This window comes from Solanum dulcamara, chromosome 5 (assembly GCF_947179165.1).
Source record: "Solanum dulcamara chromosome 5, daSolDulc1.2, whole genome shotgun sequence".
Lineage (NCBI taxonomy): Eukaryota > Viridiplantae > Streptophyta > Magnoliopsida > Solanales > Solanaceae > Solanum > Solanum dulcamara.
The window spans coordinates 4,587,721-4,604,136 of record NC_077241.1 but is presented as its reverse complement, the minus strand read 5'-3'; the positions used below and the strand labels follow the sequence as shown (position 1 = coordinate 4,604,136).

The window sequence follows — 16,416 nt, the reverse complement described above, 5'->3', positions numbered from 1 at the left end:
GCATTACTTAACTCATCAAGTTGACACAGAGAAAGCAATAGACAGTAGGAAAGCAATCATCAAAATCAATACTCCCAAAGCATAGAGAGAATTAAGCAGCAACAGTCGAAAAACCCTAATCCTCTCTTTTTTTAATCCTCTCTGTAGGTTTATATATCAAGATTAGGCTATTAGCAGCAGAGAGCAGAGAGCAGGACTCAAAATACTGTTGAAAACGAAAGCACATAACCATCTGCCACTAATTCCTTAGAACATGGTGAAAGAGAAAGCTAATAGCATATATTCTGCCACTAATGCCTCAAAAAACATGGATTTTTTGGAGATGAGCCAATTCTTGAAACATCAAAACAAAAAGGAAATTAAAGATTATCTTTTACACTTCGTCAATGGATAAGCCTTTGAAATTCTAGGCAATTCACTAAATAATTTCCTCAAGTACAACTTCAAAGCATTTTGTAATTCAATTAAAGAACATTATAACATACAGCCAACAATGGTTATAAGCAGAGGACTAACTCCCCCTACTCATTAGAAGATATAAGTGTGTTACACATTCAGGTACCAGACACCTGAGAGACTGAGACCTCAAGTAAATCCAAAATAACTGCTTAGGATGTGTCACCAACTGGGATGGCAACAACAACAACATACCCAGATCTGGCCCAGAGAGAATGTGACAAAGATTCTCACCGGAATCCTTAACGTCGCCAGAAAAGTTGGACATTGCCGGAATTTGCTTGTAGCCGCCAGAAAATGCAAGGGGAGACCAAAAGCTTTGCCGAAAAGTCGCCGAGGGAGCCTTTTCAGTCAGATCTGATCCTCTCCAGACAGATCTATGCCTTCTAGATCTAGTCGGAGTTGTGGCTGGAACAGATCTGAATTGCCGAGTGGAAAAATCGAAAAATAAAGAAGAAAGAAAAAGAGAAAGAAAGAGAGAGGAAGAAGAAGAGAAAAGTAGAGTGAGATCTGCCGGAACAGTGACGGAACAATGCCAGAATAGACAACTACACATATTTGAAACTTAATTGAGTTAAAGCTCTCTACAACCATATTTTTTATACCATTTCAGACGTGAAAATCTAGAGACAATAGCAGGGCAAAGATCTGAACAGTATTCAATTGTAATAATAATTAACTATTGTCTATAACAAAAAATAATTAAAATGTTGCAGATGGGCTAATGAAACTCCAATCGCCATTTTGACTTGAAACAATATTAAAGGAAATGGGACATAATATAACGTCACTAGAAGATGTTTCATATACTGAACAATAAGTGTTCCAATAATCGGTGGATCTTGCAACAACCAAAAGAAACGAAAAAAAAAGAGAAGGAAAAGAGACGCAAAGAGCAAATTTTCGAAGACTACAATCAATTATAGAAAGTGGCTTGATCTGTAAGCTTGAAGCAAGATATCTTCTTTATACACGAAAGTAAATTGGTGCTTGCATCCTAGGATATTTTGGTTGCACCCAAACTTAGCCCATCTCATCATAAGTTACCCACTCAAATCCCCCTTATAGTAGAAGTAATACTTTTTTTTGAATAACCATGGTGTCTAATCCGGCATGTGAGCATCACAACTAATCCAAAAGTACCTAACCGGGTAACTCTGTCCACTAAGGCTTGAACATTTGGGGAGAAATCACCTAGTGTTTTTTGCCTCTGCTGGGAATAGAATTGAGATCTCATGATTCTCAACCCACTTCATTGATCATTAGGCTGTACCCTTGGTTGCTAGTAATAATTGCCCAGGTTGATAGATGCTAGTGGATTGAAATAAGCCTCTATTAAGACAGGTTTACAATTTCTTAAGCTCAACTATGCATCATAATCATTTCAAGCCAGTGTTCTCAACTAAATCCAAGCACCTCAGTCTACCTTCCTGGTTCAGTCCAACATATAAGCACTATTAGAGAGACATCATTTCATCAGATATTGTCACAAAACAGTAAAATCAATTATTTGTTGCATAATTTTTAAGAAATACTAGAACATCATTTCATCAGATATTGTTGCAAAAACAGTAAAATCAATTATTTGTTGCATAATTTTTAAGAAATATACTAGAACTAGTCAAGTTACCCTGAAGCACATAAGCTGTCCACATGTACTCCACAGGACTTCCCACCTTAATAATATACACTTGCAGCCAAATATTACAAAAGATACACTGAATGGAAAGGTCAAAAACAACTTAAAAAGCCAATAGCTAACAAGAAATGACCACTTAAGATATAGGGGGTAGTGAAAGATCCTACAGAAGCATTGCATCATCATTTCCTCACTTAACCAATCTCATTGTTCCTCTATCAAGGCAAAATTGGTGTTTCAACAACATTCCACTACCTTTTTTCCGGGTAAGTACATTCTGATAGGGAACACTTTGTTTTAACTAATCTGATTGTTCCCTGTATGAATTCTCACTATAAGATAAAAATAGTTTTACCAAGCACCAATAGAACGAGTATTGTTTCACATAAGTCACCTGAAGGTCATGAAAAAATTAAGGGAACAGGCTCAGGTCAAAGCATCTATCATAGAAAGAATTATCTACAGCTAATACCATAAGACTACTAGCTATTAAAATCACACGAGGAAAAACACTTACAAAAGGAACCCACTCTGAAGTCCTCCTCTTTAGATGCAAAACAGGGAACTCTCCCACCACTTCAAGCTTATTCCACCTTATTCTATGCAACTCTGTCAAAATGCTGGCTCTATACTTGGAAGAAAACTTCATAGCCTTGAACTTCCCACGACCATCAGTCCTCACACTTATGGTAAACTCATTTGAATTGTCACCCCTCCCAATAATAGGGGCGGCACCATCATAATCACTCCCAACATCGTAGGAGTTAGTCACTGATAATGTTGCTGGATCCAGCGTAATCAAAGTGAAATTTGATATGCAAAAAATCCTTTTGTATCGACCTCGCCATGAGTGTTTAACAACCATGTAACGGGCCAAGTACTCGGGCTCTTCAGAGCCGCCATGAGAGGGTGGAGCAGAATAGGAGGATGTGGATTCAGAAGGTGTTTGCTGGTTATGGTGGTCAGACGCGTGGCGGCTGACAAAATCCATTTGAGGGAGGTATTGGAGAGAGTAAGGCTGTGGTGGACTATGGCGCAGGAGAAACCATATTCCCGAACCACCGGCCGGCCCAGCCGATGACGGTCTCTGCCAAGACTGATTGGCACCCAGCCTTCAAGTCAATAACTTCAAAGTTTGTTTTACTTTATCAAACCCGCAGCGATCAAAACCCAAACTTTCATGACAATTACCAAAAATTACAGCTATGTGCTTCCAATTCAAGACATACAGAACAAAGAACAAAATTCCAATCTTGAATTCAAACCGGACCACCTTACTCTCTGCAGAAAACCCTATCGCTCGTCAATTACAAAATATATATATATATGAATAAACTACAAAACCCCAATTAGCGAATTCCGAAGGATCAGAAAACAATGATGTGAAATCACTATTAATCCACAAGTTTTGCTAGTGGAAAATCTGAGAGAGATATTTGGAAAAATACAGCAGATCACAGAAGAGAGAAACCTCGTCTGAAGCCGGTTTACTATATCGATAATGGTTCATTCGTCTTTGACAGCCTTGATTATTTCGCACTAAAACATTCTTTTTTTTTTCCTCCTTCCTTTGACTGGTTTACCTACTTACCTTTCATAGCATAGCAAGATAGCTAAGATTCACATAGATTGCTTATTTCGCAGAAAAGGTGATAAACATCTTTGTAAGAATTATATGAGTCATTTCGAGTGAGAATTTTACTAATCCAACACAAGTTATTAGTGATAGACTTAGAGCCCGTTTGGATAGATTTAAAAAAAGTAATTTTCATGTATGAAGTATTTTTAGAACTTTGAAGTGCTGAAAGTTATTTTTATAAATAAGAAGTTCAGTGTTTGGATAAAAGTGCTTAAATGAAGAAAATAATGTGAATTTTAGGATTAAAAGAATAAAAATGGTAGTTTGGGAATTTAGTTAAAATATAAGGAATATAAAAGTAATTTCTATGGTCAAAGAAAATGACTTTAAGCACTTAGAAAAAAAAGTTAGGAATCCTAACTTTTTATTTTTGACTGACTTTAAGAACTTGATGGCTTAAAGTTAGCATTAGGCAAACACGTCCAAAAGCTAAAAAGGGGCTTTAAATTGGTTTTGACCAACTTAAAGCCCATCCAAAAGGGCTCTTAGAGATTAAGAGGCATACGAGGAAGACCTTATATGACCGACTGAGGATCAAATGGGCAGATTTGACCCCTGCCCTTTCTCGAAAAATGGGAGAGAAGTTGATTAGTATGGAGGCTTGAAGTAGTAGTGGAGATGTGACCAACATATGGAATAAGACAGCTAATTGTATTAAGGAAGCGGTTTCTAAGACTTAGTGAAACGATTACCATCTTTTTCAAAAATAAGAGTAGATAATCGTTTATATTGGACCTCTCAAAGAAATTTAAAAATTGGTAAGATAAAAGATGAAGCTTATAAGAGATATTTAAAAAGACTAGATTCTACCATGCCTGAACAGATAAAAAGAATACAAAAAAAATACTTGCTAATAATGAAGATATAATATAAAATTGCTCAAAAATTATTATTTCAAACAGTAGATAGCTAGTTTAGGATAAAATGGATAATAAATCTCATTATAAATTACTCAATGAAGAAGACCCTTTAAAGATAGAACAAGATCTGTACGAAATACAAAGAATGATAATTTATTTAGGAAACCTAATAATTAAAGAAATTCAGAATTTAAAAGATATGTTAATCCAAAAGGAAATAAAAATCAATGAAGAACATGTAGTTAAAACCATAGGAACTATAGGGTCACATATTGCGAACATAAAAATATCCGAAGGATACGGAGAAAATAATTTAAAATGGTAAGCTCAGATTCAGAAAATTCTAAAATAAATGATCTCATAATAAATATAAAAGGCACCAAGTTAAAAGACGAAGGTGACATGATAAATCTAAAAATTGGATGTTAACAAACCAGAAGATATAGATTTTAATCCTAATATCACAGAACTTCCTATTAAGGCTGAAACTAGTCAAACAAGTTTTAATAAATCCACTAGGACTTATGCAGGTGTAAACGCCGCATTAAGAACAAAAGATAGTCATACTCCTATAGGATCAATGAAAAGTGAAGCGACAAATCCATTCGGAATATATTTATATTTAGATTGTATTAATAACATTGAAGAAGCTATAGATAAATGGAAAACCTCTTTAAGAATAGCAGTTACGGTAAACAAAATGGATTATGATACAACCAAACATTTTATAGAACGTAGTCTATTAAATAGTGTATTAAGATTTTGGCAAAACTTAAACGAAGTCACAAAAAATGATATTTTTAGTACCGATGATAATATTGCTAATCTAATTACAAGAGCTACAGAAGCTATAAGATTAGAATTTGCCGGAGAAGGTAATTTCTTAAAAGATCCAGCAACGATTAAAAAATATGAAATTGCTTTATTATGATTACAATTATGTGATATGTGAAATAGATAAATATATTTGTGTTTTTTAAGATTATTATTACTATGTTTATAATAGAGTAAAAAATACAAAAATATATTTACCAATGTATTTTACTAAGATACCAGACCCTTGGCAAGAAATTAATAGATACTTATAATACCGGAACAACAGATACTTTAGGAAAAAGAATAACTCATTTAAAAGATAAACTTAACATGAGAAGTGTAGACGCCATATTAGCCAAAGCAACTAAAGGTTTAAGAAAGAAAATAAACATTTGCTGTGATAATCCAAAAATGTCAATAATGATTGGATGTGAAAGTCCTTATTATGTTTTTCCAGATAAATTAGTTGATAAAAAGCAAGTACAAAGCTTTTTAGAAATTATTAACTATGCTTCAGATTATATTCAGAATTTGGCTAAATTAAGAAAGCCATTTCAAGAATTATTAAAGAAAGATAAAAGTTTTGAGTTTAATGAAGTTTTAATGAAAAAAGTAAAAGATTTAAAACCAATTTGCAAAAATCTACCAAAACTACAGTTACCAAAAGATAGTGATGATTTAATCTTAGAAACTGATGCCTCTGAACACTGTTGGAGTGACGTATTAAAAAAGATAGACTATGATTCGAATAAAAACGAGATTGGAGAAAGTTTATGTAGATATTGTTCCAGAACCTTTTCAGATAAACAAACAAGATATCATATTAATGAAAAAGAATTATTAATAGTAGTAAAGAGTTGTCAAAAGTTTTATTACTTTTTACTACTTAAACGATTTACTCTCAGAACAGATAATACTCAGAAAAAAGCTTTTGTTCATAATAATCTTCCGTCTAAATCGGAATATAAACGATTTATTAGATGACAAATGTTATTGTACGAATATTCTTTTGATATTGAAATTATTCGAACTAACAAAAATATTGCAACAGATTTTCTCATCAGAGATGGAAAGAATTAAGGATCATCTTCAAGATATTGATAAAGGATTTAAAGATATTCAAATATCAGTGTCAAATATTATCGAAATTGCTAATTTCGATTGTGAACAACAGATTGCTGATAAATTAATCAGCATATGTGCCCAAATAACGTTCAAAATTAGACAATGCAATGATTCATACGATATTATTGATAGTTTAACAAAAGCTCAAAAAGATGATATCACTTCATCAACCACGGAGATACAAGATAAATATGAAAAACTATCTTTCAGACCCCAAATACCTCACAAGGAAATCACCCTGGGATCTATGAAAGAAAAATTAGATAAGTTAATCACTCCAACAGGAGACCAAGAGCAGATTATGAGAGATTTATTTTTTCTCTCAAAATTACCCCTAATAGATATATTGATTTTATGGGAATATATCCCCGAATCAATTATTTACAAGATTCTTCACCACAAGAAATTAGATATTAGTATGATTTTGGAGCAGTTAATTCAATTTATCTTACTTCTCTAAAGTTTCTCGAAATTTTCAAAGAAACATTGTTGTCTTCTAATTTTCAGAGAAACATTGTTCTAATTTTTGTTTAATCATATCTATGTTGTCTTCTAATTTATTGAAGGTTATCTGATATTCTAGCAAAGGGTAGTGTTGGTTTATTACCTGTGGGTTATCCCACTCAGGGTTGTCCAATCAATATCATATTGTAGCAAGGGAGTGCTTTTTGGAAAAATTGTTTTTTTGGTATCCTATATCACCACACTGGGCTGTGCAAGGTTTGAAGTGAATAGGTAATCTTTTGGAATAAGCGGTTTTGAAACATTTTACAACTATCGTGTGTTGACAAGGAGTGTTAAACCGTATGTGGAATAGAACTCTATCGTATAATACTCTAGGAAACATTTCTAGGAAGTTATTTGCTAGTAGGACATCTTGTCCGGTATTATAAAAATAAAATGGAGGACATTTTATTAAAAATATCATAATAATATAATCGGTTGAGCAATGCCTCGAGACATTGCTACAATATTATTTGATATATCTTTTCCTTTGGCAATAGATAATTCTTGATGATATTCTTTGGGAAATATTTCTGGTCTACAATAACATCTTCCCGATCCATTATCTATATAAGCAGCAAAATATTCTGCTTTATAATCTTTATATGTTATTCCAATAGGTATATATATACTATACTGGCTTGTCATTTTGATATAAATATTATCTTATCATTATAAATAATCTTAATACCTTGATCTATTATATCATATGATTTTACACTATTTAGGAAAGTAGTTTCTAATAAGATTTCTAAAGAATCATTATTTTGTTCTAGTTCAACTAATAATCTTATCGGTATAATTTCATCTTCGAATTTTAAAATAGTTTCTATCATGTTTGTGATTTCATGTCTTTTTCCATTAAAATCATTATAGAGGTGTTTATCTTTTAATTTTTATTGTTGGAGTTGATTACATAGCTTAAGGCTAATGTAATTTCCACTAGCTCCTGTATCTAGTAAGATGTCAATGGGAACGAATCTTATGCCATTAAAATATTCTTCTTTTATCTTATAATTTTTTATTTCATTATTTTTTGCTTCTAAGATGGATCGTATAAATCTTTCTGATTGCGTTTTTCTTATTAACTCAATAGGGTTTATAACTCGAGTTTCGTAAAAAGACAATCGAGATGTTGAATTTTGTTGATTGTATAAATGTTTGAGTTGTAAATCTAAATCTAATGGTGTATCTTCTACTTTTTGTATTTGTGATATACTAGGCATTTGTATCTGACTGACTTCCTCAAATAATTGGGGATAATCTATTATATTTTTTATAGCAAAACAATCTGAATGATGGGTATTTGAAATAGCATATGAAATCACATAAGTTATCGAATAGGGTCTATTGTATTTATGAAAGAAATCTTTTCTTTTAAAATCTTGTATTAAGCTTAGTGTTTTATCAAAGTCTTTATCGAGGAGATGGTATGAAATTCTTGAATGTATGTTAAATTTAATTTTTTCTTATTGTAAATTTCCTCGTAATATCCCTAATTCTTTTCGGTTTATCATTCTGTTATCTATAATGTCTAAATCTATCGGGGTATCTAATTCTTCTCTAAATGTGGATTTTATTATTATCTGTATTGCTTCTATATGTATCTATCCTAGAGTATTTCTTACTTCAGTTTTTATTTTTCGTAATTTATCGTGAATATCTTTTTTGGATAATAACGGTATCATTACTTTATTTGAAGTAACGAAAACTTCTAAAGCTCTTTCTTGGATATTTAATTCATAGAATAAATGATGTTGTCTTTTTCTTAATTCGAATCTTTCGAGTATATTTACATTAAATCTTGAATAATTAGTTAAAGAAAATTTTTCTTTTTGTATTTGTTTTAATTTTCTTTTATCTATAAGTATATCTTGTTTATATTTTCCAGTTTGTTCTATCGTTTTTTCTATTATATCTTGAACTGTTTCTATTTCATTATTCATCTTGGTTGTCTTCTTCTGAAGAGAAGTAATAATCAGTATCTGTTAATATGAAGATTGTATCGTCAGATTCAACTTCTTCGAAATTATTTAATTGTATAAATTCTTCAGAATTTATCATTTCTTCAATCAAAAATAACAAATTCCTTTGAACTAAGAAACAACAACTCATAACTAGCTCTCGATAGATGAGGACTCACCACAGCTCCGTCGATAAGAAAGCTCAAATAGCCACGTGAAAGAATGTGATCCTCAAACCCTATATTATGAGATGATGTGGGCAACAATATGCGTTAGTATTTTTTAATGTACTAAGTATGAGGGCATTACATGCAATGTAAATTATAGGATACAATGATTAAATCACTTACATGATAAAAGGTTTAAGTAAAGCCATGAGAAAACCATAGTGATCAAAGAATTTTAAAAGCACATTTGAAATCATGGAATATCATAAGAGAACAAACATATGTGGGATAGAGCCATAACTGACAATAAGACCATGCGAGCTGTGACATGGAATCCTGATGTCTCCCCATACAATGGAAGAAAGGGGAATCTTCTTGTCAAGGTAGACTCTACCCTACTATACGAGTCATGTACATACGCTATGTGTGGATCCACAAGTTAAGCCATGAAGGCAACCTACAGTGGCACGTAGTTTAAGGGACTTGAGGCGGCTACTAAGGCTTTTGGTAGAGCCCCTACCTCAAAGTTCGCTCGTTGTTAAGGCAAATCCCATGAAATGCATAACATAGCAACCATACTTAGCATATACCAAGTTTGTTCATAAACTTCATAATTCATAGAGTAGATCATTTCATAACATAATTGCAATGTGAGTATTGTCCTTCTACATTACAATTCATACTTATATAATTCATATCATGAGGTTCCTAGGTCACCACATAGGGCCATAAGTCACCTTTCTTCATAACTTGCATGAAATTCATATCTTGAACATAATTGTAATTCATAATTATAATTCATACTTGAATTTAGAGTAAAACTCATGTACATAGTCAATTTGAATGAAAAACTATGATAATACTTTGAAATCATTGAATTCATAATCATACTTCATGATATCATCATTGAAAATATCTTTATGCATGGAAAATCATAATTCAACTTAAAATCAAGTAATCCATATAGGAATATACTTATAATGATTATCTATAATGGTTAAAAACATAATTGAAACAACACAATGCAATTCATCAAAATTAGGGTTACAAACCTAATTGAAATTCATGAGATTTTGAATGAAAACCTTGGGACTCCACCCATGGATCAATCTCTACATACCTTGAATTGAAAAAGAACCTTGGTGAAATTGAACCCCTAGCTTGGAATTTGAAGGACATCTTGAGAGAATTTGATTAGTCTTGCCTTAGGGGAATTTGAAGAATAATTTTGTATTGAGGGAATTTTGAAGAGTTCAATATATATAGACTTTGAATTTGGCCATAAAAATATCTAGGTTCATTGAACCGAACTTTGAGAAAATGCGGAATTACCCTTTATTAAAACCTGAATTTGATTCCTACGGATTGACTGTACGAGTTGTAGGAGTTGTGAGAGTCATCAACATGACTCGTTCTGCAGGTTAGAAGAAAACTCCTAAATTTGAGTCTGAAGTTTTTGTACGAGTCGTATCTACGACTTGTTTTCAAGTCTACGACTTGTAATCACCTTTCGTCCTACAGGTTCTCAGAACTTGCATATTCGAGCCTCTGAAGTTTTGCAATGAGTTATCCTTACAACTCATCGATAGGATGACAACTCATCCTGTTGAGTCGTAGGACTACTCGTAAGCGTGGTCCTAAACAGGCTCTGAGGCTCACTCTACGACTCACTCTTACGAGTTGTAGAAAGCTCTACGAGTTGTAGAGTGACTCATAAACATGAGGTCAGTCCAAAAATTTAGAATTTCTTCTTGGTCCCAACTTTCCAACTTTTGAGGTCTTACATCAAGCAAGATTTATGAAAAAAGGCGTATTAAGATTCTAATGATACTCTTATGATATAAGATTCATAATGATGGAAGACCTACTCACACATTACATGAATCACATGATAATGAATTATCCTATGAACAAGTTTTATGAATTGAATTGGCAGTTTGATTGCTTTTTGACATGATAAGTTTATGTTTTAATACAAGTATGAACTACGATTTATGACAAGTATGATTTGTGATAAAGATATGTATTTTATGCGATGATGACTGATCTTGGGTACATTTATGTGTTCAATAGAAAATAAAAACTATGATTCATTAATCAAGTTGAGAGCAAATTCCTAGAGTTTAATTCATGTTTTTGTATATTTGTGTATTGTTGGAACCAACCAACATGATTAGACACTTTCAGGACTAATTGAGAAAGAATGGACATTCAAAGCTTGATAAGATTAAAAGTGGAAATCAAAGGAGAAGTTGGGGAAAAAATGTGAAGAAAATGCACTATAAAAAGTATGTCCGCATCGCGAACTTGAGCTTCAGTGATTAAATTCCAAAACTTAGAATTTATTCGACTCAACAGTGTGGTGCGTGCCAGGTACACATCGCGGACCTAGTTCTGGATAGAACTAATTTCTTCCAACACATAAATTAAAAAATTGCACTGAAATCCACCAAGTCCTCATCGCGGACTTCAGTGAGCCTACTTTAATTCCGTGTTTTTAGTTCTATAAATAGCAACTTTACATATTTTATTAAAAAGTAGATCAGATTGTCGGGAAAGGATTGAAGAAGACTAAGGAAGAACTACTTTTGGTGATATTTTCTTCTTTTCTTTCATTGTAATTCAAGTTTTTATGTTAGTAATGATTTATGTAATTATGTTACAAACAATGAGTGGCTAAATCCCCTTGTTCTTGGGTTGTAGCCACAAGATGCAAGTTTAAATCTTATTTCTTTGGTTGAAAATGAGTTTTTGTATGTGATTACTCTTATATTCTTGTTTTGATTGTCTTAATGCTTGATCACCATTAGAACAAATTTGTTGTCCACTTGGAACTTGGAAGACGGAAAAGGAATAGATCACTAGAATATAAGGAGCATGTTTATCCTAGAATTGTCTAGACTAATTCGTGTATAGAATGATCGTAATGCATATTTATACACCATGTTTGGTTGCTAAACAGGATGATATGATTAATGCATTTTTGTTGGTTCATGCTTATACCCGCTCAATGATTTAGCTAAGCTGTCAACAAGAATAGGCAATTAGAGGTCAGAATATCATAATTGTAAAATCAACCCTGTAAATCAATAATCGAAAAAACCATTGGATACTAAAGTAAAGGAGGTTAGACTGGAAATCTATGAGTGCTACAACTCTGGGACTCTACTTTAAATTGATAAAATTTCTCTAATAGCGTTAAATCAGATTTTCATATTGTTTTTGGTATAAATATTTTGTAGATATAAATGAAATCAACTCTTTGAAAACACACATGAATAATTTGATTCATTGAAAAGCTAACTAACGCCTAATTAAATTTTCCTGTGGGTTCGATATCCGGCTCTTAAAAGGGGTCACTCTATTACTTTTGAGACCGCGTATACTTGTGTGTATGTTTGGACCCAACAAATATTTGGCGCAGTTGCCGGAAAAATTATTTAATTTGGCAATAATTTTCTTTGTGAATTTCGTTATTATTTTTGTTTTTGTTAACAACTTGATCTTAGCTGTTATTTCCGGTAAGAGAACTCACAAAGGCACACTAGACAAAAGTGGGAACATTATAGAGCTGCTAGCTGAGCTTAAATGATTTTTATATCAGCAAAGAAGGAGAGCAACTGCTCTATATTCCATACCACAAGTATATCTTGGTGATACTAACGAAGTGCCTGTAGAGGTCCCTGTGGAGATGGCAGCCAGGACAGTACGTGATGTAGATGTCCCACTCATAGAAAATGTCACCTCCAGCATTCAAAAACTGTCAGCTGGAGGAGGATGTGAACTGAAACAGAACATGGTGCAATTGTTGCACTCTAATGGTCAATTTACAGGTTTGCCTCATGAAGATCCCTAAGTCCATATCCAGAACTTCTTGGAGATTAGCGACACTTATACGCCTAATGGGGTATCTCCTGACTATGTGAGGTTAACATTGTTTCCCTTTTCTTTATTGGGGAAAGTTAAGAGGTGGTTTAAGTCGGAACCACTAAATTCAATCACTTCATGGAATGATTTGGCTCGCAAGTTTCTTATTAGGTTCTTCCCTTCAGGGAAGACAGCTAAGTTGAGGGCAGAAATTTTAAGCTTTAAACAAAAATTTGGAGAAAATTTGTACCAATCTTGGGACAGGTTTAAATCTTTACTCATTAGTTGTCCTTACCATCATTAATCTAATGAGGTATTGGTCCACACCTTTATAGATGGGTTGGAACCCAACACCAAAATTCTTCTTGACTCTACAGTAGGTGGACAGGCACTAGAGAAAACATATGATGAACTCTATATATTGATTAATCGCATATCTTAGGGAAATTCTGAGTGGAACAGAGGAAACTCTAGATCTATGGTTCAAAAATGAGCAGGCATGTTGGAAGTTGATGCAGTGACAATATTGACTGCACAGATTGCAACAATATAAAATATGATGACAATGTATTTCAACACTCTAGTAAAAGGACAGCAACAAGCTTCGGTGAATATGGTCAAGCAACAACACATTTGGTGCGAGGTGTGTGGCAGTAGTGAACATGTGGCAGAATACTAAGGAGCTAATCCTGAGTTAGTGAATTTCGTGGGTAATGCACCTAAGGGTGGAGATAATCAGAACTATGGAAATGCTTACAATCCAAATTGGAGAAACCACCCTAACTTCTCATGGGTTGGAAATCAGTAAAACCAACATCAAGGGTAGACACAATTCAGACCACAAGGAAGTAGGCAGCAGTACAATGATCTTGGCCATAGTCCATATAGACCATAAGGAGGAGGTCAGCACTATAACCAGCAAGACCAGAGTAACCAACAATCAAGCAGTGCAGGAAACATGAGTGTGGAAGACATGCTTAAAAAACTCATGAATGAACAAGCTAAGCTAGTTGCAGACATTCGTCAATACCTAATCACTACTAAAAATTTAGAGAAACAGGTAGGACAGCTAGCAAGTGCTCATAATTCACGCCTGCAAATCTGGTTTACCAGGTAACACTGATCCCAACCCCAAGCAAGTAAATACTATGAGCACACGAAGTGGACGAGAATTAGTTGAGCTAGCGCCACAAAGCAAAGGTAGTGAAGGAAAAGGTAAAGCTGTGGAGAGTGAAGCTAGTGAATCTAGCTGACCAAAAACATAGCAAGACCAGAAAATAAAACCACCTCCCCCATTCCCACAAAAATTTAAAAAGAAGAAATAGTAGGAATATTTTGAAAAATTCATAAACATGCTTAAATAGGTACAAATTAACTTACCTTTGATTGATGTGTTGCAGGGCATTCCAAAATATGTCAAGTTTGTCAAAGATATTGTGGCCAACAAAAGCAAGTTAGCTGAATTTGAAATAGTGGCACTCACTAAAGAGTGTAGCTCAAGAATCTTGAACAAAGTTAAGCTTCCAACTAAACAAAAAGATCCAGGTAGTTTCACGGTAAAGGTAACTATTGGTAAGTATAGTACTGCAAGAGGTCTCTGTGATCTAGGTGCTAGTATAAACTTGATGCCTAGATCTATGCTTAAGAAATTAGGTTTGGGAGAACTTAAAGCAACCATCATTTTGTTATAGTTAGTTGATCGTTCTGTAGCTAGACCTGATCGTATTTTTTAGGATTTGTTAGTTCAAGTGGGATCCCTCCTCTTTCCTGTTAATTTTGTTGTATTAGATTTTGAGCCTGACCCAGATGTTCCTTTTATCTTAGGGCATCTGTTCTTGGCAACAGGTGGTGCACTTATTGACGTAGCTGCAGGTACATTGACTATAAGAGCACATGACAAAGTGGAGGTGTTCGATGTATATCAGGCACTAAAGTTACCTGCAGTCTATGAAGAGTTGTCTGTTATAACTATCATCGATGAGAAAGTCTTAGATCAATGCACTATAGCAAAAGATCCTTTGGAAAGAGTCGTGATGGGTCAAGATATTGAAGAGGACATAAAAGCTAAAGAGTTAGCTAGTATGCTTGATCTTCCAAATATCAGCATGTGGAAAAAGAGTGTGGAACCTTTAAACAGAGAATTGGGTCCTTCACCCAAGCCGTCTCTAGAAGAAGCTCCTACCTTGGAGTTGAAGCAATTGCCAGCACATCTCAGGTATGCTTTTCTCGGAGTGAATAATACCTTACTCGTAATTCTTTCATCTGCTTTGTTTAAGAAGCAGGTCACAGTAACACTTGAGGTATTAAAAAGGAACAAGAAGTCAATTGGATGGCAAATGGCTGATCTTCATGGTATCAGCCCTGCTTTGTGCATGTATAGGATTTTCATGGAAGAAGGACATAAAGCTAATGGGCAAGCACAACGGCGGTTAAATCCTATCATGAAAGAGGTGGTAAAGAAAGAAATAATTAAGTGGATAGATGCAGGAATAATATACCCAATCTCTGATGGTAAGCGGGTAAGCCCAGTTCAGTGTGTACCAAAGAAAGGGGGAATGACTGTAGTGACTAATGAGAAGAATCAGTTAATCCCCAAAAGAATAGTAACTGATTGGCGTATATGCATGGACTACAGAAAGTTAAATGATGCCACAAGGAAGGATCACTAACCTGTACCTTTTATTGACCAAATGCTTCACAGGTTAGCAGGCCAAGAGTACTATTGTTTCTTAGATGGGTATTCGGGTTACAACCAGATACCCATTGCATTGGAAGACCAGGAAAAGACAACATTCACATGCTCGTATAGGACATATGTATTTAAGCATATACCATTTGGTCTTTGTAATGCTTCTGCCACTTTTCAGAGGTGAATGATTGCAATATTTCATGATATGGTGGAAGAGTTTGTAGAGATTTTTATGGATGACTTTTCAGTCTTTGAAGAGTCTTTTGATCTTTGTTTGTAAGGGCAATTGCGTCTTTTCAAAAGTTTGGTTCAATGAACCTAGACACTTTTATGGCCAAGTTCAAATTCTGAAAACACTCTTCTCTTCAAGACCCCCCTCCCCTTCTATTCATTTTATTCTCTCAAAAACTTTCAAGGCAAGAACTCACAAGTTCCCTTAAGATTTCTCTCCAAATTCAAGCTAGGGTTTCCAACTTCTTCAAGGTTCTTCTTCAATTTCTAGTGAATTCAAGCAAGGTATATGGGTTTTCATCCATGGGTCCTTCCACCCATGGAGCCCAAATGTTTTCTCAATCTAGTATTTCAATTCGAAATGATGAAATCTTATGGGCTTTTACATGATGACTTTTAATGCATAGATTATGATATATTTGAAGTTTTTTACATATATTGATGGATATTGACGCTTAA

At 33.9% G+C, this 16,416-nt stretch overlaps 1 protein-coding gene across 4 annotated transcripts in view; it reads right to left on the bottom strand.

The window, feature by feature from the left end:
- Positions 1-3,748, bottom strand: part of LOC129888843 (dnaJ homolog subfamily C GRV2) — a 66,233-nt gene extending 62,485 nt beyond the window's left edge. For 2 of the 4 annotated variants that reach the window (XM_055963877.1, XM_055963881.1), the window contains exon 1: positions 2,613-3,747. In XM_055963877.1, coding sequence (XP_055819852.1) covers positions 2,613-3,086 — 474 coding nt within the window. In that variant the 5' untranslated portion in view covers positions 3,087-3,747. Of the gene's footprint in view, positions 1-2,612 lie in introns of all 4 variants that reach the window. The other 2 variants (XM_055963878.1, XM_055963880.1) reach the window with 2 other exon arrangements.
- Between the last annotated feature and the right edge of the window lie 12,668 nt (positions 3,749-16,416).